Below are 22,851 nucleotides of genomic sequence, written 5' to 3' on the forward strand. Positions count from 1 at the left end.
TTTTGAGGAAGCACTTGTGCCTAAATTCTGTATGCTCGTGTAATATTTTTTGTGAGTATTTTCTCGTATGTATATATATATATATATATCCAATTCTTCAAGAATGTTCGTTACGAGACCTTTTCATATTCTGTGCAGAATCTGTAGTGTCGTTTCGATTGTATCAGCAGTGTGGTTTTGATTTGTCAAATGCAGAAAAAAGCTCTAGTGATTATTTTCGCTGTCTCTGTGTTCCCTGTAACTGACGTTAAAATTTCTATTTGGCCAGTGTAAAAGCTATTACAGCTGCCACATGGAATTTTATACATGCCTGGATTATTGTATTTGGATATAGTGGCGGGGAAAGTAATTTTATTGATAGGTTGTTATTGGTTCGAAAGGCTAATCGAATATTCGTGGCTATAAAAAAAGTGCATTAATTTTGTTAGAGATCCTACCAAGGTAGACTGTTGGTATTTATCTCGTTTTTAGTGTGGGCGATGTCTCTAGAGTTAGGCATACCTCGCTATGTATTCTGTTCTGTCTTGGTGGTTCACATTTTTAATACAGTTTTATGGTTCTATAGACTCTATAATGTATGGTGGGTTATCCAACACCTCCCATCGAAAACGCTGCAGGAGCATCCTAAGTTCTATTTCAATTCCTGCTTTTTGTAATGGTACGTCATCTAATCTATTAATCATCGGCTGGAAAATGCTAGTTTATGAGCCGTTGGATGACGGGAATTGGCAGTTATTTTCTTGTCAGAAGTGGTATTTCTATAGATATAAATGTGTGGTGATTATTATTTTTTCCAATTGTGAGGTATAGATTGTTAATGGTATTGTCTTTCTCAATTTTTGTAGTGCAATTAATTTCAAGGTGTAGTTGGTTGAGTTTTTGGTGGATAGATGGCAGCCATGCAGATGTCGGAAACATCGGACAGTTAGCGGAATGGAAACAGCTTCTCTGTATAGTTACCGCTCCGACTGCGACTTTAGTCGTACCATTGTACCAGCTTTCTAATATCTTCGTGGTAGAAGGCCACACTCTGTGCTTTCTGCCAATTCTCTGCAGCTTGTTGTCGGTGCCAAAATGTTGTCTTCATAGCCCGCGGTTCATGGAGCGGAGATGAAAATCAGAGGGAACCAAGTCTGGGCCGTACGGCGGGTGATCAAACACCTTCCATCGAAAACGCTGCAGGAGCGTCCTCATTGCTGCGGCTGAGTACTGTCATTAAGAACAGCGGGCTGCGTGAAGTCAGGCGAAAGCCCACACTGGCATTGACACCTGGTGGGAGACACTATTTTCTAAGCATCTCTACGTGCTCACTGTGCGCTCAGAATTGAACAGAGCGACAGGACGCGATCGACGGGCATGCTAGAGACGCTATCGTACGTTACTTTCCGAATAGCCCTCATGTATTTTTAACGCTCCAGAATGAGATTTTCACTCTGCAGCGGAGTGTGCGCTGATATGAAACTCTCCTGGCAGATTAAAACGGTGTGCCATGCCGAGACTCGAAATAGGGACCTTTGCCTTTCGCGGGCAAGTGCTCTACCAACTTTTTATAATTTTTTTATTTTTTTTTATTTTCATTTTTGTTCGCTTTAGTTCGTTGCATCTGCTCGGGGTGGACGTCGTAAGACATCCATTTAAGTTCGTTGTTGATCTGTTAATTCAGTTTTTTTATTACAGAGGGCACATTACCCTTTGACCGAACAACAACTGAGCTACCCAAGCACGACTCACGACCCGTCCTCACAGCTCTACTTCTGCCAGTAGGAGACGAGGTACTGGCAGAAGTAAAGCTGTGGGGACGGGTCGTGAATCGTGCTTGGGTAGCTCAGTTGGTAGAGCATTTGCCCGCGAAAGGCAAAGGTCCCGAATTCGAGATTCGGCCTGGCACACCGTTTTAATCTGCCAGGAAAGTTTTATTTTTAACACTGTTGTGCAGGAGCGCTGTAAAATGTCGTGACATGAGACACGCCATAAATGGGCAGAAATATGGATTTTGCATGAGAGTCACACAGACTTAAATAGACGCACTAAACCAAAAGTTTTCGATATGCTGAGCCATACGTGTAAGACGACTTATGCAGGGTTATTTACGAGTACCTACGGACTTTCAGAAGAACAGCGCGTCAGAAACTACGAGACGTATGGAAAATCACACATTTCAATGTACAGCGCTTGTCACAAATTTTCGATCCGCAATACGCTCAGTGGGGTAGTTGCAGAACGCCCCGCTATGGGCAAGCGTGTCACAACGTGGAGGAAAAGCATCTGATACGTACTGTCATATCGAATCAGTTCGCACCTCCAGGTAGGCAACCCGCTGGACAGAATTCCAAAGCGGGCTGCTGCATTTGCGCCTTTCCAAGCAGCAGCAGCAGGAGCAGCGACTTCTGTGGACTGTGTACACATACTGACATTTTGCTGCGTCATAAACGATGTCCCTATAGAGCACCTAGAATGTGTGAGATGCTCTGTTCGCTATCTGTGTCTATTTTCTCTATGTCCTACGGTTCTCCCACAGTCGTCCTCTGAATAAACCTGCTAAATACCCACAACCACATGGAGTGTGAAAGACTGTACTTTCAAGTGGTAAAGAGTGCCTGAGCAATTTGACTGTTGCAGTGAGGCAAACCTTATCATCCAATACATCATCCAGGAGTGGCCATGAACATCCTATCCAGGGAACGCAAATCTTTATGACACTGACTACTGTGTGTGTGAATTCGTAAGGGACCAGACAGGGAGGACTCGAACCTCCGTCGGGAAGGGCAGCGCAATCCGTGACATGGCGCCTCAAATCACTCGGCCACTCCACGCGGCATGACCCTGACACTGGATGATGTTGACTATATGTAGAAATTAATTTAACGTCGTAAGTCTTCCTTCATTGAGTGATTGCACTAAACCTATAAGATATTTTCACTCTCCGTTTTATCTTTGTTTCGTCAGTATCATAATTAACAGCATGTGTTGCACCGCACGTTAATTAAGTCATGTTCTTCAATCTGAGCATCATTTAAGACCATAAAGTTTCTTAACGCTAACACTCTCGATGGTCTTTTTGCAGGTCAATAAAGGTTTTATAAGAATCCATGTTTAGTTATAACCTTCTTTAAGTGTTACCATCTCCTCTGTTATCTCCATTTTTGGTCTGGAGTCATCGTCAGTTCTATTCTTAATTGTACATTTTATACGTAGTTTCAGAACCTACCTACAAAATTTCATCGATAGCAAGCGCAGACACTACCTCAACCACACGTAGCAAACGTTGTGAGGTAATGTAGAGTAAAACAGCTATAGATCCTGTAATTTATAATTTTTTCTTTTTGATTTTCGCTTTCCCTCTGCCACAGAGAGCAACTCACCAGAGATGCGCCGAGGTAATCCTGCGCCCTGACAGAACTGTGATGTCTACAGATCTGCTCCTCCCTCCCACCCCATAAATCGCCCTGTAACTTTATCCACGTTCAGTTACTCGCATACGAATGCCACGCTCATATGGACACTACTGGTAGGCACAGTGAAAGACACTACTCATTGAGATTTGATGCGAAATTTACATGGCTTAAACGTTTAATACAGTGATTACTGAAGAAAGTCAAGACTTTCGGTGCTTCAGCGTATGTCAGAGTTTCAGTCGTGCTGGAACAGCACAAAACGCAGAGTACGTTTGTTTACACGAGGTCGAAAAGAGGTCATTGTTAATCAGCCAAAGAAAGCTTATTTTTCAATTCTTTTTTATTTGTACCGCAGGTCGTACCACCCGAAATTTGGTAGCAGCAAGCAAGGGCACAAGCATACTCCTGTCCAAAAGTTAAGCGTAATGACGAAAAGAGGACATACTGCCCTACAAGATGTTGGAAGGATTTCTGAATAAGCTAGCTTAACCACATGACATTTGGTACACAACAGTGCCCCAAAAATAATATTAGAAAAGTTCAGATAGCTAAGATACACACCTGCAAGAAAATAACACAGCCACGAAATCTCTTCCACATTAAATGCAGCTGTTAATACGGGATATGGTTACCCCTAACAACCACACTTTCTGCACAGCACATGGCATGCTCTCTACGAAGTGGTTCAAGATCTCTCTCCGCAGTCAGTCCCGTTCCTCAGCAAGAGCGGTGCGCAGGTATGGAAGCGAACTCGGTGGAGGCTGGCGGGATGCAGTTCGCCTCCCAATGCATCCCACACATGTTATAGCATTCAGATCTGGGGACCTCGATAGCCTGTCACAATCAGGAAATTTACCCTCTAGAGCAGCTCGATTCGGAAGGGAGTTATCGTCCACAAAGAGGAAGTGTGGCCAACTGCCCCTCTGAAAAGGAGAACATGTTGTAGCAGTGCCTCATCTCTGTACTTCTGAGCGTTTACAGCATTACTCTGAGCACGAGCTAAGACGTGCAGCTGCGTACGGTCATTCAACATGACGCCTCCACACACCACGATGCCATCACCACCAAAGCGGTTTCTTGGCCGGTACTCTTGGCTCTGAGCACTATGGGACTTAACTTCTAAGGTCATCAGTCCCCTAGAACTTAGAACTACTTAAACCTAACTAACCTAAGGACATCACACACATCCATGCCCGAGGCAGGATTCGAACCTGCGACCGTAGCGGTCGCGCGGTTCCAGACTGTAGCGCCTTTAACCGCTTGGCCACCACGGCCGGCTGCCGGTACTCTCCAGAGTAATGTTCGACGAGAATGATTTGCAAACTGAAGCGGAATCACCTATGAGAGCCCGTTCCTCCAGTCATTCATAGTCCAATTTTGATGTTGCCGATTCCACAATTCACTGATCCGTCTCTGTGCTGGAGTGAGCTGAATGCACAGTGTCGGGCGTCTGGCAAACTGCCCTGCTGTTTTGAGCCTCCGATGTTGGATGATTGCTTACATTTTCTCTTTTCAGTATGGTGATTGTACTTAAGTTTTGGACGCTAACGTACGAGCTGTGATCAAAATGTAACGAGATTTTTTTTTTACTTCACAACATCCGATTTTCATTTTTTTTATCTCTTTGGTACACATGTTCCTGATGTATATTTGCGTTTTCATCTGTGTTGGTTACTGCTTTATTGTTGACAGTCGAAAAGATTATACGTGTTTTCGAGTGCTCGGCGAATATATGCTTCCGAAAAAGATGGATCAAAGTATCTGCATTAAATTTTGCTTGAAAAGTGAAATTAGATCCCGCATTGCATTCGAAATGTTGATTTTGGCTTTTGGTGAACCTACTAGGAGTAAGACAACAGTTCACTAGTGATATAAACCTTTCTGAAAAGTTCAAGAAGACGTTGAAAACGACGAACAGCCTGGACGCCCTAGCACACCAATTATAATTGGTGTGCTAGGGCGTCCAGGCTGTTCGTCGTTTTCATCGTCTTCTTGAACTTTTCAGAAAGGTTTATTCAGTAATTACTGACAACGATGTGGAAGAAGTACAGAAAACAGCTCTGGAAAATCGGTGAATCAACATCAGAGAGGTTGCTGATGGCGTCGGAATACCCTTCGACTCAAGCCAGGCATTTTTTCGGATTTTTTGGGCACGAAACACGTAGCGGCAAAGTTTGTTCCGAAACTGTTGAATTTCGACCAAAAACGACACCGCGTCGACATCGCTGAGGAATATCTGACTGAAGTCGACAACTATCAAGAATTTATAAAAACAAAGGTTATGACAGGTAAGGAAATATGGGTATACGGGTATGACGCCGAAACCAAGGGTCAGTCGTCAGAATACTAGCTGTTTGAAGAGTGAAGACCGAAAACACTTCGACAAGTTCGACGACATGTGAAGGTTCTTATCACTGTTTTCTTCCATGTGAAGGTTCTTCTCACTGTTTCCTTCTGTCAAAACGGGATAATGCCCTATGGTCTTCCTGCCAATAAGGAGTATTATCTGAATTATGCGCCGTTTACGCGAAGCACTCGGAAGAAAACGAAGAGAATTGTGGCAAAATGTTTCGTGAAATTTGCTACACGATAATGCTCCCGCTCACGCCTCAATACTTGTTCGCGCTTTTTTGGCAAAAAACAAAATCTATGTACATGGCCCTCTGCCTTACTATTCCCGAGGCTGAAGAAAACCATCAAAGGACGTCGTTTTGCCACCACTGATGACGTAAAAACAGAATCGCTGAATGAGCTGAACGCCATAACGAAAAATGAGTTCCAGAAGTGTTTCCAAGATTGGAAAACGACCTGGCACAAGTGTATTATATCTAAGGATGATTACTTTGAAGGGAGCAAAGAAGAAGCTGATGAATAAATAAACATTGTTTAAGGAAAAGAAAAATTCCGCTTACTTTTTGATCACAACTCGTAAATTACAAATCCACTCCGTCTTTTTCTTGTATGCTCGACCGTTACGTCGCCCTTTCATCTTCGCCTAGGCAGAAGCTGTCCATCTCGCGAAGCCCATGGTGCCGTTCTGCAGCTCGCACCATTTAGTATCTGACGCTGGTGCTGAAGGTACCTCTGACATCTGGACGTGTTGCGTTCAATGCTGTCGTTTGCAGAGCGAAACTATTAATAAAAAAAAAGCAAATAATACGCGAATGTGACACTTTTGTTTACGTTAAGAGCTCATTCTGATCAGAAACATCCTTCACTACACTTCGCCTTACTCCTGCATTTCCAGGGAAGCCCTGACGGAAAACGTGACTCAGTGTTTCCGCGTGCGAGCTGAAACCCCACACGTGTCGCCGCTGACTAAAGCAGAGCCCGCGTAACGGACGGCCGCTTTTCCGTCCTTCCGTGCGACAGCCTCCAGCCTGTAGTCGTGTTGCCGCTGAATGCGTCGCGTCCACCCGGCGCGGGGTCTTTCGTTGGCGGGCAATTCGAGCCGGCGCGGCTCTTTGGCCGCCTTCATTAGGGCTGGCTGCGCGCTCGCAAATCCCAGGCCGGCCAGAGTAATGACTTCCTGGGGCGGTGGGGGTGGCGGGGGCGGCGGGGGTGGCGTGTAATCCTGCGTGCCGGGGGCGGCGGCGCGTGCGGTATTAGCCGGCGCTGGCTCGCACGTGTCTGGCGCGTGCCGGCCACGTGGCCTCCCCGGTATATACTGCGTATTATGTGCGCTGCTGCTGCGGCCTCGCGCAGCTGTAATGCCCGTCCGTCGCTGGCGACGAGTAATACGCGTCAGACGTGGCCAGCCCGATGTCGCGTCGACCCCCCGTAGCGGAGGTCGCTTTAATTCAGAGGTTATTCGATTTAGGCGCCGCCGCGCGGCAGGGAGGCGCGTCGCCAGGGATGCCGGCCCTTTGTCTGTACCAGGCTTACGGCATACTCGTAAATCCTTTAATACCTGCACCGAGCAATATTGTCTGCACGCTGTTCACCAAGGCACGAGGCAGTTACTTCGCTTTATGCTTCTTTCTCTGATACCCACATACCGCAGAAGCCACAAGAAGATTCACTTGCCTGTGGACTGCCTGGAACGCGAGCAATGGAATCCTTGCTATACTCTTCGTGAGTACTGAGGCACTTACTTACTGGGAACGTATGCAGAAATCGTTACAAACTCAGGACTCACTTGACTTATATAAGACGACTTTTCGAGGCGTACAGAAACTACGTCTTCTTGAAGTACATATGAATAATCTTTAGTTTCAGTTGTTTAGCCTTGAGGTGCGGCAGCCTGTGTACGAGAATTCTATCGCTACGATCCGTAAATCTCTTTACACACAGAGGCGCATGGAACCGAACACAACCGAATGCGAAATTGCGGTCAATTCGCAAGTGTTCACCACCATTCGCTTGTATCCGTGAACATGCGTTTACAATAAACAGGACGGGAAAGAACGCCCTAATCTCTCGCATCTTACGTGAGGTATACGTTGGTGGCAGCAGAATCGTTCTGCAGTCGGCTTCAGATACCAATTCCCTAAATTTTCGCAGTGGTGCCTTTCGGAAAGAATGTCGCCTTTCCTCCAGCGATCCCCATTTGAATTCATCATGCATATATGTAATAATTACGTACTGAACGGATCTATAGGTAAGAAATCAGGCAACCCGCCTCTCAGTTGCTTCGATGTCTTCCGTTAATCCGACCAGCTGGGGATCCAAAACAATGGAACAGTACTCAAGAACGAATCACACTAGCGTTCTATGCGCAGCTCCTTTATGAATGAGCTACTCTTTCCCAAATTTCTTCCAATGAAACGAAGCCCAGCTTTCGTCTTCCCTGCTAGCATCCTGATGTGATCATTCCATTTCAAATCGCTTTGCAACGTTATCCCTAGATATCTGATCGAAGTGACTATGTCAAGATACAACCTGCTAATGCTATTTTCGAGTATTACGGGGCTGTTTGTCCTACTCATCCGCATTAACTTAAATTTTTCTATATTCAGAGCTAGCTGCCATTCACCACACCAACTAGAAGCTTTGTCTAAGTCAGCCCCCTGCAGTCTCTCAACGACGACTTCTTCCCGTACATCGCAACGTCATCTGCAAACAGACATAAAATGCTGGTCACCCTGTCCTTCAGACCATTTATGTACACAGAGAATAAATATGGTCCCGTCACACTTTCCTGGCGACCTCTGACGATACCCATGTCTGCGATGCATACTCGCCGACGGGGACCACGTGCTGGGTTTCCTTACTTAAAAATCCTTCTAGCCACTTACGTATCTCTGAAAGTAGACTGTATGCTCGGATCTTAGTAACAGTCTGCAGTGAGGCACCGTGCTTTTCGGACATCTAGGAATATGGAATCTACCTGATAACGAACATAAGCCTACATGAACGCTACGTTACTGCTTTTCGGCGGTAATAATCGACACACGGGATACAATGCCATATAGTCGAGGTCAAGATGCGAAACTTTGATATTCAGGGACGATTATTTTGCATTTCGAGCCTTCTGTTTTTCACGAAGTAGCTAAAATGGCGAAGGAAAGTAAGAAGTTAGATATCTCAATTTGTGCGTAAATATGAAATGTCTGGATGTAGTGCATTTAATAGTTTCAGCTGCAGTGTTCCTGAACATTAATCACATACATCAGCTGGCGTTTTTAGTTGATTTCTCATTACAACTGAGGAGGAAATTTAAAAGCAGAACACTAATTACCGACAGCCAAAATAACTTGAGAAAAAGCTAGCCTTTATAGTATGGTTATTAGAAACTGGAGACTTTAACGTTAGTGATTGTTTAGTATTTTGGTAGCAGCTGTGTATCAGATAGCCCTCATATCTGCAGTGTCATATAAAAAGCACTTTAAGGATCTTGTTAAAGAACATGGAGGGAACATAATGTCAATGAAATTCGATTAATGAAATGTGACATATACGTAAGATCTGTCAGTTTGGCTACCTGATAAAATCTGCTATATCATTTGTTAGAGACCAGTTAGCTTGACCTCGGGTAAACTATTCTTATTTATCATCGAAAATCTCTAACATAACAGTGATACATGAAACGTGTTCAAAAATGGTTCAAATGGTTCTGAGCACTATAAGACTTAACAGCTCAGGTCATCAGTCCCCTAGAACTTAGAACTACTTAAACCTAACTAACCTAGGGACATTACACACATCCATGCCCGAGGCAGGATTCGAACCTGCGACCGTAGCAGTCGCGCGATTCCGGACTGAAGCGCCTAGAAACGCTCGGCCACCGCGGCCGGCACGTGAAACATGTAATTACATTTACCACGTACGTAATCAGCTAGAATGCATTCTCATTTTAATCAGCATAATACATACATATTCGCACTTCCTTGAATTCAAGGTAATTTATTGCGCTTTTCCATTTTACTAAATCGTATTACAAAGCTTGTGCTTATTCACTACTGTTACGTCTGACGCTAGCATCTAACGAATTTCTCATTTTTCTCTCTTCTGCAGTGGACTTTTGAGTGCTTCGGCAATTTTCTTTTCCTTTGGCTCTTGTGCTGTAGATATCTAGGATCGCTGAGCGACGCATGCCATGTATATTCTTCTATCAGCAACATTATTCTTTTTTTCCGACGACTCCATCGCTCACGCTACTCATGTTGACAAAAACAAAAGTGGATGAGGTAGCAGAGGAAATTTTTCTCTACTGGTAGCGCCGAAGCGGAGTAGTAGACGCTTACGTCCTTTGATAGTTCGCTAAAAGGCCGATCAGTAACATTACACGAACGAACACAAGTGAATGCGAACCGAACACTACCGAACGCCGTTTGTGACACGCTCCCACCGTTCGCACGAGAGATAATTCTCCGTCGCTTCGCTTCGTTATAGTGGGCACTTAACAATAACATGATCTGTGGTATACACCGCAGCAAAATGATGCACAAAGACATCGTAACGTTCGATTTAACACTGCAGATGAAACTTCCTCTTCCGTTCTTTGTGTTTGGCTGCCGTATCAGTCAATATTTAACAGCAGTAATTTGTTTGCTGAAACGAAAGAACATCACAATTGGACTGCGATCGAAACAGACAGCCGCGCGCTGTTGTCGGAATAAAAGGATGTCCGAGGGATTTCCTGGTTCGTTTTGGCATCGCGCCGCGATGACGTACGCACTCGACCGTTGGTGTTTGCGAAATGTCTCTGCCGGCTCTTATTTGCTTCTTACTTACACTTTTCGTTTATTTTGCAGACAATGTGCTTCGTTTTGACGAGACAGCGGTTATTTATATATTTGTTTACTTATTCATCTACCTATCATCTCATAATGATACGAGATTTCTCGTCATAATACAACGAAAATAAATAGCTCAAATGTATACATACATATACAGTATAATGTATGTTTTACAGCCGTAGAACAGGAAGCAGGACGTTGCGTTGAGGGAGGGATCGTCCCGTCATTGGCCTGTAGTGAAACGTTGAATCAGGATGGCCGGACAGAGCGACGTCCATTTCCAACAAATATGAGGTCAGTGTCGTAACAACTGCGCCGCTTCATTCGCTTCTACATCTACATTTACATCCATACTCCGCAAGCCACCTGACGGTGTGTGGCGGAGGGGACTTTGAGTACCTCTATCTGTTCTCCCTTCTATTCTAGTCTCGTATTGTTCGAGGAAAGAAAGATCGTCGGTATGCCTCTGTGTGGGTTCTAATCTCTCTGATTTTATCCTCATGGTCTCTTCGCAAGATATACGTAGGAGGGAGAAATATACTGCTTGACTCCTCAGTGAAGGTATGTTCTCGAAACTTCAACAGAAGTCGGTATCGAGCTACTGAGCGTCTATCTTGTAGTCTTCCACTGGAGTTTATCTATCATCTCGGTAACGCTTTCGCGATTACTAAATGATCCTTGTTGTACTATACCCTTTCATTCACACAAAATCTGCAAAGGATGACTTATGACATAAAACATAGTTTTGCACCGCGTCACTGCGTGTTTAATGGACACCCGCTGGCGGACTCCAGGACCCAGAATGTGCTACTGTAACACTTCCGCTTCCTTTACTCCATGCAGAAGAGCGACTCCTGAGTCGTTTTCATGCTGCTAGGCCCCATGCATGTCCTCATGTTCCCCCTCCACTCTGGAAAACGAAGACCGCATCCCCCATGATATGATGCTGAGTTCACGAGACTGACGAGACGTTAATATGACGACCATAAAATATACAGCTTGGCACACGAGTTTTTCCTTAAAGCTTTACGCTGTGATCATGTACTGTAATGCGACGGAGAATTGCAGTTGTCCCTTACGTTATTAACCACTATTGTGGATTTATAGCTTCGTACAGCGTGCATTATTCATGAAAAATTTTTATCTGGTTTTTTAAAAATATATTTTAGTACTCTTCTTCACCTCCTCTGGCAATTTATTAAAAAATGGTTTTTCTGAAATAAAATGCTGTTTTCGGCCTTTTCCTCGTTTTACCTTGGTCAAAGCAAGTCCAGACTGCCTCGTGTTGCATGGTTATGTATAGAACTATTACGGAAGCACTTACTAATGTTTTCTCAGCCCACAAAAGAATGGTCAGACGGACCTGTGGTGTCAGTTCGCGAACTTCGTGAAGGTCGATGATGAGCTGTCTCGAAATTTTGTACCTCCTGCGCAGTTCATGTATTCCACCACGGGCTTTGTTGACAACACAGCTGACTCATTCAGAAGAAACTGCAACATGCCTTCAGTGAAAACTAGACCGGAGAACGATACGCATTTGTATAACACTTCCTTAAGGACTAAGAAAGTTGTGCGCTATTCGGCAGGTTTCATTTTCAACAGGCTTTCAGGAGCACTGAAACAATTAATGACAAATCGTAAGTGTTAAAATATGAGTTGCTAGGTTTCCTTGTAGCACACTTCTTCTATTCTGTAAGGGAGTTCATCACAGACTGTTCCTTTGTATTTTGTTATTTATTCGCATACCCCCTCCCAGTTTTTCGTGTTTTATTAATTCTTTCGTTTATAAATTTTCTAGTTACCAACTATGTACTAACTCGTCCCATGATCATGATCACACGACCATAATATGTTATTAACAATCATTTTTCTCACTATCTATGTACGTTCATTCCATGTTAATTGATAGTCTGCGTACAGTACTATAAACTTCGTGACTTATACACAATATATTCGTTTATCGTCTACGCTTTATGCCAAAGAATTGTTTTCTCCCTATATATTGAAGTGGATGTTGCTTTTCTTTGAGTTCGATGTTAACTCATTACATACCTAGAAATTGTGAATGTGATGTGATCGTTTTACGCACAAATTAGTTACATTTATGTTCTTCCGATTTGCCATTTATGAAGCACAGAAAAGTAGCAAGGGCTCCGTAAATATAAGTTTGCTTGAAAAATGGTGAGTGGCGTTTCGATCTCTTTCAGTATTATCTCCGCATCGTTTGCATTCGTGAGTACAACAGTAGGTATGCCCAAATGAAAAGTAAACAGAAAGTCACAATGATATATATATATATATATATATATATATATATATATATATATATATATATATATATATATATATATATATATACTGCAACTGCAGCCACTTCACTGCCAAAACTTTGTCGTCTACAAAATCTCGGATTCACTCCAGGAATTTTCCGCTGATGGCATTCTGTGATCAAGTACCACACGGTGTGTTCACGTGTTACTGGTGGGAAAGTATTGTAACAAAGTTACAACAAATATGATGAAGTTCCTTTCCGATCTATACATAGCAGTTTAGTTGCTTCTTGGGACTACTTACCCTTCGGTATAATCTTCAGCTAATGAAAGCTGGATTCGATAACTTAAGTTTCTGTTGGTTGTAAACGATACGTATACCTGAGAGATAATCAACAAAATAACAGGCATAACGTCTACGATTATTTTTTGTTGCTGCATCGGAATACAAAGTGCTTTGAGAGGGAACTTCTTGCATTCCATGGAAGGACAGATTTTATTGAGGGTGAAGTTTATTCCAAACAGGTGGTATTCTTTTGCAGCGTGATGTAGGCATACAGATAATGACCACAATTTTACACTCAGGTTACTACCAACTTATATTTAATTTATACGCGTCCGCACCCAACCGATATACGTCCGTCGAGAGTATTTCAATTCAAAATAGCGCAGCTGGTAGGGGATTAGGAACTGAACTGCTGTTAGAAATCGCAGTTTTTTTTTCACGTAAACAGCTCACACTTTATAGTAACAACTTACCTCTCAGCGCTGTTCAAACTGACGACGATCAGTCTCTATGCGTGGATTACAACGAAGCGTAAAAGCCCTAACTCTTTCAAACATTCGTGCTGTTTGTTGCACAATACGTCAAGCAGCTAAGTGCCTACCTAGCAGTTGCTCTTTACTTTCTATTTCAAACGCCACCGATGTCATATACGGGATTTTCTACATATGATAGAGAGTGATTCGCATTTGCAAAAAATCGTAAGGTTAGAGCTGTGAACTAATGCTTAAATTTATTGGACGAGAAGTCTGTTATTGACACTTTACACACTAGTTGTCTCAAGAAATTTAAGATTTCCATTCCTTTGGAATTAAAGAAAATTTATAGTTTTGTTAATTACACTTACACTTACAATTACACTTACTAACGCAGTGATCAGAGAGAAAAAAGAAACTGGAACACATAGCATAGTGGTACATAGAGACATAAAGTATCTTTCACGAAATGTAGTATATACCTGTATCGACACACAGTTAGTACTATATTCTGAAAATAGTAAGTAGCAAGTGGGATTTAAATTTGAATTTTCAGATACCCCTTACTACTTTACATTCATGTTAGTTGAGAAACTACAACAATAATTATTTGTTAAGACGTGATATCTAACATTTTGAGACGTTATTCAAGAGAGCTATACTTTGATATAAACATCAACACACATAAATTATAATCATCGTGTTTACTTTTTTAGACCTTCTCTAGTTTTTCTTTGCACTCCTGTACACTCTGTTTAGACAGGAAAGGTCTTTACTTGTGAGTGAATGAAATCACATACAATAAATTCTCCCATTAGGTAGTCTTGTACTACTAAAATGCTGTGGTGGGAATAACTAGAATTAAAAAGTGTTAGTAAAAATGTTTCTATAGACTCCGAGGAGGCTACCCAGCTAATTTTTGCATTTCTCCGAATAACTGTTGAATGACAGACTGTAACTAAACGGTATTTCAGCGTAAGACGATCAATGAACTCGGAAGTTGTAATAGTGGACCAAACGAAATATTTAGAGCTTCAACATTTGAACTAGGTGATGTTGACTGCAACATAGATGTAGGTGCAGAATAAGTGCCTTGCGTGGGCAGTATGCCCTTAAATAGTTTGCATTTATGGGCCACACCTTTTGTGGGCGCTCTAGATTTCATGTTTGAAGTATTGTGTTTGAAGTTTTAAAAATTTTACCTTGTGTGGCAAACTCAGCGTCAGTTCTACCGATGTTTTAGTGTTTACGTACATGACAAAATCATGTATCACTTTTAGGATCCACTCATCAATACATTAGCTTAGTAACTTACACCATACTCAGAAAAAACTTCAACGATTCATGCAATACATCATTTTGTCAATTGCAAGCCAACACTTCATACATACACACGCCACACCACATGCACCTGATTGAACATTCGAAGTGCTCAAATGAAGATATATGACACTTTTGACAAAGGGTAGAGTTAGCCACTTGATAGGTTCACATACACACGGGATTCACTAACCGGGTAGTTTCAGATACATCGGATTCAATCTGTTTTATTAGCGTTTGTGAGTGCCGTTTATGAAATGACTGATATGTGTGAAAATTTGTATCGTGAAGATGTTAATACAAGAACCTTTATTGTTTTAAAATTATTTGACAGGATATGTGGAAAAGCGGTATTACTTGCCTGCGTTACCCTGCAACCTACAGGAAAGTGCAAATGGAAATTAACATTAGCAAATAGAACCCGTACGATCATAGAATTACAAATGCCCTATATGTCCGATAAATTTATCGATTTTGTCATATATGAACAATACAATGTGGACGTATTAACATAGACTTTATTTCTAAAAAAATGTCGATGTTTCGAACATATCATTATATCAATGCCATCTCACTTTTCGACGTAACCCAAAGCAACAGATGTAGTATCAGTTCCGTCTTCGGGGGATTTTTAATTTTTTTAAACTCCTGAACAGTGCAAATGATCAGTGACTGCCCCGTCAGCTGTAGAAACAGCTATGTGATCTGCAGCGAATCACGGAGACTGGTAGGTCAGTGATTAAAAATCCACTGGCCTAGCTGTTCAGTGGCTTCCCAAGCGCCTACATTTCGGCAACCCGCTACGCGCAGCCGATTTCCGCACGGATTTGGTTGCACCTCCTATCACAAAGTAGCTCAAATCACAGTCATTCTGCAATAAAATCGTACATGATTTCGGCTTTTTTCATCTCTGCTTGCAAATGAGCCACCTAAAGACACGTGAGAAAAGTGCAAACAGTATCAGCATTAGCTCATGAAAATTGTACTAACATCTGCAACGACAGACGTGATACAACCTGGTCCCTTTGATCTAAATGTCTCTAGAAGGAAACAGTGGAAACAACGATTAACGTACAGCAGAATATTATATTATACTGATCATAGGATACCAGCATTCGTCTTCGTTGCTCTGAAGATAAAGTAATTCTGTCGTTGTGATAATTTCGAACTACATTTAGGCTCAAAAGTAATCAAACAAAACTACGCATTCTGAAATCTGTGCATGTAAAAACTTTATATTATGCTTGTGAACTAGGATTTATGTATAAATACCGTTGGCAAAAGAATTAAAAACCCCAAGAAGTAGGAGAAAAAACGAAAAAGTACAGTAATTGAAAATGTGTGTGTAAACGTTTTCTTTGTCAACATCTTCAGATACATATAACTATTAGAAAACATTACATTGAAAAAGAATTACGAATTCTTAAGGCTTCTGATTTCATTTTAATACTCTTTAATCTAATATTCCTGGAGATTAGTGCACTGAACTATTCATGTTGTACACATATTTACAAAAACCAAGTAAGGTTTTGTTTATACATAGTAACAGCTATAAATTAATAAATTTTTGTGCATATTCGTCCATTATAAGAACCCAAATTTCGTACAAAATTACTGACTTGCATGGTAGGAGAAACATTTTTTTCTTGCATTTACAGATACATAAGGGAAGTATTGGATTTGTGTCTGTTGACTAAAACAGACGCTAAAAATGTGCTGTCTTAAGTTTCTTGGCCTTCCAGTCAATTTCATTATCATATACGCACACTAGCGTATTTCTAATCATAATTCTTTGTTTTGAAACTGAGAGTATTCTATTAAGCATAGTAATGCAACTGGGTGCGAAAAACACTTTAGATGAAATCTTATTAAACAGATATCTGTAGCCAAACTGATTTTGCTTTACCTTCGACAGTCAAATGACTCATTGCTTATTGATAAGAAACATTTTGCCACACGCTCATACATGGCATATGGGCTCTATCTATAAATTTAAGGAAATCGTACTGTGGTGTGAAGAACAGTCAGGTACACCATGTTTGTCTTAAAACAGATATGAAAAATATTAATTACTTCTAAACAATTTAAAAGCGTTGCTAAAGTACAAGTTTTACTTTTACTTTTTTTATTTGGCTCCGATGTGTTTTTGATGCAGTTGTAACTTATACAGTACAATCAATAACATGTTCTTTTTTGAAGGTGGCAGCTGTCAGCTTCTAAACGGCTAAAATCATTTAATGGCTGAGGGGTCTTCGCTTGTAATGCCGTGAGTGTCGAAATCAATAAACGCAGCCATGGAGCTGTCGCAATGGAATGCCTCTATGCTTCAATCTTACTCTTTTTGATGACATGTGCTAACATCTGAGTTATTGATTTCATGCCAAAGGAAGAAAATTTGTAATTTAATGTCTCGTCGACGTCTTCGTCACTGGATGCGGAGAGCATGCTTTGTTGCAGAAGGAAACGGATGAAGGCTATTTGAGTGATGCCGCAGTTAAGGCTGGGTTTTAAATAGTAACACTGATTTCCCTGAGATGCTATTGGGCCTCAGCCAGCTATTGCACTTGCTTTTTCCGGTCCCGTTTAAGATGCAGAAAAAGTTCTTCGTTAACCGTGAGTCGTCCGTTAAGTGCCATATCCCTGCAAAATTTGAGACGTCTTTTCTATGCCATTAAATTATATCGTTCCGCAGGAATACAGATTTCTGGATTTCAGCGGAACCACATGTTGTCTTGGATCTTGAGTTGAGATATTTTCCACAGTACCTGTCGTTCTACATCCTTGGCGTCATTGGCATTCATGGCTAATGACGTCGTACTAGCTGCGTAGAATGCTTCTGGAACAACGTCTATTTGAAAGTATCATAGCTTGACTTCTGTGGAAAGGGAATTCTTGTTGTTAACTTTCAGATGACTGACTTGGCTTTACGCAATTTTTCTTCCTGCTTTGTATTGGCCACCTCGTCGTTGCCAGTGTACCAGATAATTCCAGCAAAGTAGATGATTTCTTGTGATATATTTCAACCTCAGATCAAAAAAATTATTTCATTTAAAGTTTTCAGTTTTTAGCAAGTCATCATCAGAGGATCTGCCTAAACATAAATGAAAATGGAGATAGTAAAATGCTAGGAAATTAAATTGAAAATCTACACGCAATTGAATGGGCTAAACAGTAGCTTGTGAAAGTACGAGGGCTATTCCGAAAGTAAGGTCCGATCGGTCACGAAATGGAAACGACTATGAAAATCCGATAAAGCTTTGCACAGATGTGTTGGGTAGTGTCTCTAGTATAACCCCAGTTAGCATCACGTCGCTCTTCTCATTTCTGAGCTCGCAGTGAGTGCGTAAAGATGTCTAGAAAATAGTGTCTGCCGCCAAGTACGGGGGCCTGGTGAGAAATTTCCCCTGAAGCTATGCAGCTAACATTACATAACTGTCGTGCTGTTTCGTCTTCAAGACAATTCTCAGCCGCATTCTGCAGGGGCAATGAAGATGCTCCTGCATCGTTTTCAAATGGAAATGTGAGATTACCCACAATACAGCCCGTAATTGTCTCCCTCTGAGTTTCAGCTCAGGTCACATGAACCGCTGGTTATGAAGACAACATTTCGGCACAAGACAACGAGCCGTAGGCCAGCGTAGAGAATTGGCGGAGAGCACTGGCGGCTGCCTTCTATAGCGAGGGTATGGGAAAGTTGGTACAACGCTACGATACACGTCTAAGTCGGGTCGGCGACTATGGAGATAAGTAGCTGCAAGGTGTATCTAACTGTTGCAAATAAAACATTTTTGATTTTTACCGTGGTTTCCATTTCGCGACCTATCGGACCTTACTTTCGGAATAGCCCTCGTATAACAAACAAGGCAGGAATGGCATCCACATTGGAAACACGTCTGCGCTCTTGCTGGAGCTTCTGAAGGCTACAGCTAAGTACGCAACAGTGTAAAGTTGGTAAGTGTAAATCAGAAGCGTAGGACTGAAATACTCATAATATAAAACTGATTGTGAGATGTTTCCTTCTCAAAGTGAAAACTAGTGAAATTGCGTAACTGCTAGTGCAGGTAAGGGCAAATTGGTTCTTCTGATGCCGCAAGTGTATCGAGCCGATAGGAAAAGGAACCTCAACAAAAATAAATAAATAAATAAAAAACACGGGAAGAAGAGACAGCGCAGCAGGTCGGAGAATATTTCGGAAAGGCCTTTGGTAAGCAAATCTCTTTGTTTTAAATTCGTGTAAGTTGCCAAAGGATGACTTTCGAATTATTTTTAACGTGTAACTGGTCTTCGATAATATTTTTTATTAATTTGATTTCGCTTACTGATTATTGGTATGTGATAGAGTAATAACGTAAAACATTGATTATTAATTATTTTTAAATCTGAACAGAATATTTGTTCCTACGTACATGACCATTGTCAACGTTGGAACAGTTTGTCACATTTGCAGAAGCCTTGCTTTTCCGGATGTAGTTTTTGTAATTTCGGAAAAAAGATTGCAATAGACAAAAACTGAATTCTGTCATTTTAAATTAGGTAAGAAAGTATGTTAAACATCTACACAGGAATGGCTAGATGCGAAAGTTTAGTACGTGTTCCACTGTACAAGACTCACTCCTACTAAATTTTGTACTTCTCGCCATTAGCTCCATATTGCATTCATCGTGTAGTTTCCACATTTGTGCAGCATACTATTAGCGAAAAGTCAGTGTCCTCAAGAACCCTGATATTATCCACACAGTAAGTGCTTCGTTTTCCAGAAAATGATCTCTGCTACTTGCGCATTTGTTAGAGAACATATTTTGCTCAGTAACTCTGAAATCAAAGCTAGGCCTAAGGATATGAGATTCTCCTTTTTGAACTGTGCACGGCTTTCACCCTCATTGACCATTTAATTGTCTTAGTTTTTTTTTAAGGGCAGCCGCATCTGATGTAATCCGCGTTTCGGGAATACGCCGCTTTCAGCTGTATATGAACTTTTATTTACAAGAGCACACACAGTTTCGTGATGTCAAATCACATCTTCAGTTGTACATCTACAAGACAGAAAGATACAATCGACATTATGATAATAAAACGTGATACCTATCCTAATAATCAAAGCTCTATGACCACCAATATGAAATACTTACACCACAGGAACACATCAAACCCATGATGCGGGTATGAGAGGGACTCAGCCTTCTGAAACCGAAGTTCTGTTACCTGTAACAAGCAGGGCGTCACCGATCAAATTGGCCAGTTGAAAAACTGACACGCTGAAAACGCGTAAAACTACAATTAAAAGATCAAAAAAAGGCTGGTTTACGCACTTTTAACATGTCAGTTTGGAGTGGTCAATCTGATCTATGACTCCTTGTTTGTTATATTGAGAAGGTTGCGTTCCCCTCCTACCCGTAACATGGGTCTCACGTTTTACTAACGTGTGAGTATTTCATATTGGGTGTCATAGAGCGTAGACTTTTAGGGTGGGTGTCCAAATTTTCTAATAACAGTTTCGGTTGTTTGTTTTCTGTCTTGTATATGTGCACATTAAGACGTAACTTGATATCACGAAACCGATCGTGCTCCTATAAATAAAAGTTCATATTCGGCTGAAAGTAGTTTATTTCTGAAACGTCATTTAAATGTCAACTAGAATCGCGTCTAGTTTATAATTCACTTCACAACAAGCTTATAAAGTCGAGGGACCCTTGTTTCCCAAACTGTGGGCCTCTTCTGGATACGTCACAGACGATGCAGAAGAGTAATTTCAGGCACATTGAGCGCACCGCTGTGCTGCTTCCTCCCCAGAGACGACGTCATTGATTGCACCGCATGCAAAGCGCGCCACAGCCATACACATGCCCAGTGCCAAGATGGCCGCCGCGGCCACCCACCCCCGCGCGGGCGGCTGACTTATTGATCTGCCGTGGCAGCGGCGCGCCCCTCCCCTGTAGCGCCGCTACCCGCAGCGCGCCGCCATCTTGGCTTCGCGGCTCGTTTCGCCAATAGCCGGGCCCCACCCACAGGCGGCCTTAAAGAGGAACCAGCATACCCGGCCTGTCCTTTTCCTACCAGGACTCACTACTGCATGGAAACTGAAAGAACCTGCTCATTTCTGTAGCAAAATTTAAGTGCTTACACGAACAGTTTGCTCATTAAATTCTTCATTTATGTCACCATGGTGTCCAAAATTGTCTAATAATTATTGCATGTGTTTGAATCCCATATGTGGAACTACTATAAAAATTGGCGTTTATATCACCATACATGGTTCAAGTCGAAATAAATTAGGAGATGCTGAGGGAATTAGGTTAGGAAATGAGACATTTAAAGTAGTAGATAGGTTTTGCTATTTGGGGAGCAAAATAACTGATCATGGTCGAAGTAGAGAGGATATAAAATGTAGACTGGCAATGGCAAGGAAAGCGTTTCTGAATATTTAAGTGTTAGGAACTCCTTTCTGAAAGTATTTGTATGGGTTGTAGCCATGTATGGAAGCGAAACATGGACGATAAATAGATGATACAACAAGAGAACAGAAGTTTTCGATGTATGGTGCTACAAAAGAATGCTGAAGATTAGATGAATATATCTCGTAGCTAATGAGGGGGTACTGAATAGAATTGGGAATTTGTGGCACAACTTGACTCTAAGAAGGGATCGTTTGGTAGGACATGTTCTGAGGCTTCAAGGGATCACCAATTTAGTACTGGAGGATAGCGTGGAGGGTAAAAATCGTACAGGGAAACCAAGAGATGAATGCACTAAGTAGATTCAGAAGGATGTAGGTTGCAGTAGGTACTTGGAGATGAAAAAGCTTCCACAGGATACAGTAACATGGAGAGCTGCATCAAACCACTCTCTGGACTGAAGATCACAACAACAACAACGCGATTCCTTTTATTGATACAAAGCATTCTCAGTGGTGGCATTTTATGTTTTATTTTCGTTTACATCAGGTAGTGTTAGCTGCTTGTACGTTTTTCAGGTATTCCTTCGGTTAACAATGAAGTTTTTAACCAGCTCTCATGTTGTTTTGCAGGTCTATAAAGCTTTTGATGTGAAATACGACACAAAACTATGTTTATCCGTAAGAATACAAGAAACGCTGGTGGGGCTATATTCTGTCATGAATACGTGTTATAAATATTGATGTATGTATGTATGTGTGTATGTTCTACGTTTCCACCTAAGCCACTGCATCTATTTCAACCAAACTCGGTACACATATCCCTTCATTCGCTATGGGGATAAGAATCACCTACTTATCATAGCTCAAGAGATGTGATGTCATAAACAATGAGGATCATGAAAAACTACAGCATCATGCAACATCGCAAACACTGAGATGCGTAAAAAAAATGCTGCATCATGAATGAAGTTTTGATACATTTGTTCTTTACTATTAAAACTCTCCTACAATCGAGTCAACTTGAGGAAATCCCTGGCACTTGGCAACGTTTTTAACAGCTTTCAACTGCGAGTATCAAATGGTTTTAGGCGTAACAATAACCGCCTGTAGAGCTTTGAAGACGCGTTGCCATAGACTCATTTACAAAAAAATTGGATACTGCGCTTATACATTTGTAAATTATGCGTATTTCTTTGTACGACTGTATCATAATTTCAAAAGATTTTTCACGAATACACGGAAATGAAATTTTGTCGCTATTACACTACAAAAACAATTCAGTTTTTGTTTTAGTTTCCAATAGAAAATTGATAGAATGAATACTTGGGTAATGCCGAGTTTGCAGCTAGTATTTCAAATAAACAAATGTATCGCTTTTCTCCATTATCGTTCGAAGTGTCTTCACCGAATGTCCCTATCACTTCTTTAACCGGTATTTTGCCCACTGGGGCATTCAAATCTCCCGATAATACAACGTAAACTCATTTTACGTATTCACTTATGTCTTTACTTTGCTAACTTCTTCATAGAAT

The 22,851-nt window shown here is 41.6% G+C and overlaps 1 protein-coding gene across 1 annotated transcript in view; it reads left to right on the forward strand.

The window, feature by feature from the left end:
• The window catches only part of LOC126252122 (uncharacterized), a 71,477-nt gene extending 68,083 nt beyond the window's left edge, over nucleotides 1–3,394 (forward strand). Inside the window, exon 4 of the mRNA XM_049952987.1 lies at nucleotides 3,351–3,394. Within this exon, the coding sequence (XP_049808944.1) occupies nucleotides 3,351–3,394 (44 nt within the window). The remainder of the gene's footprint in view (nucleotides 1–3,350) is intronic.
• The last annotated feature ends 19,457 nt before the right edge of the window (nucleotides 3,395–22,851 follow it).

Source organism: Schistocerca nitens, chromosome 4, assembly GCF_023898315.1.
Source record: "Schistocerca nitens isolate TAMUIC-IGC-003100 chromosome 4, iqSchNite1.1, whole genome shotgun sequence".
NCBI classification, from domain to species: Eukaryota; Metazoa; Arthropoda; class Insecta; order Orthoptera; family Acrididae; genus Schistocerca; species Schistocerca nitens.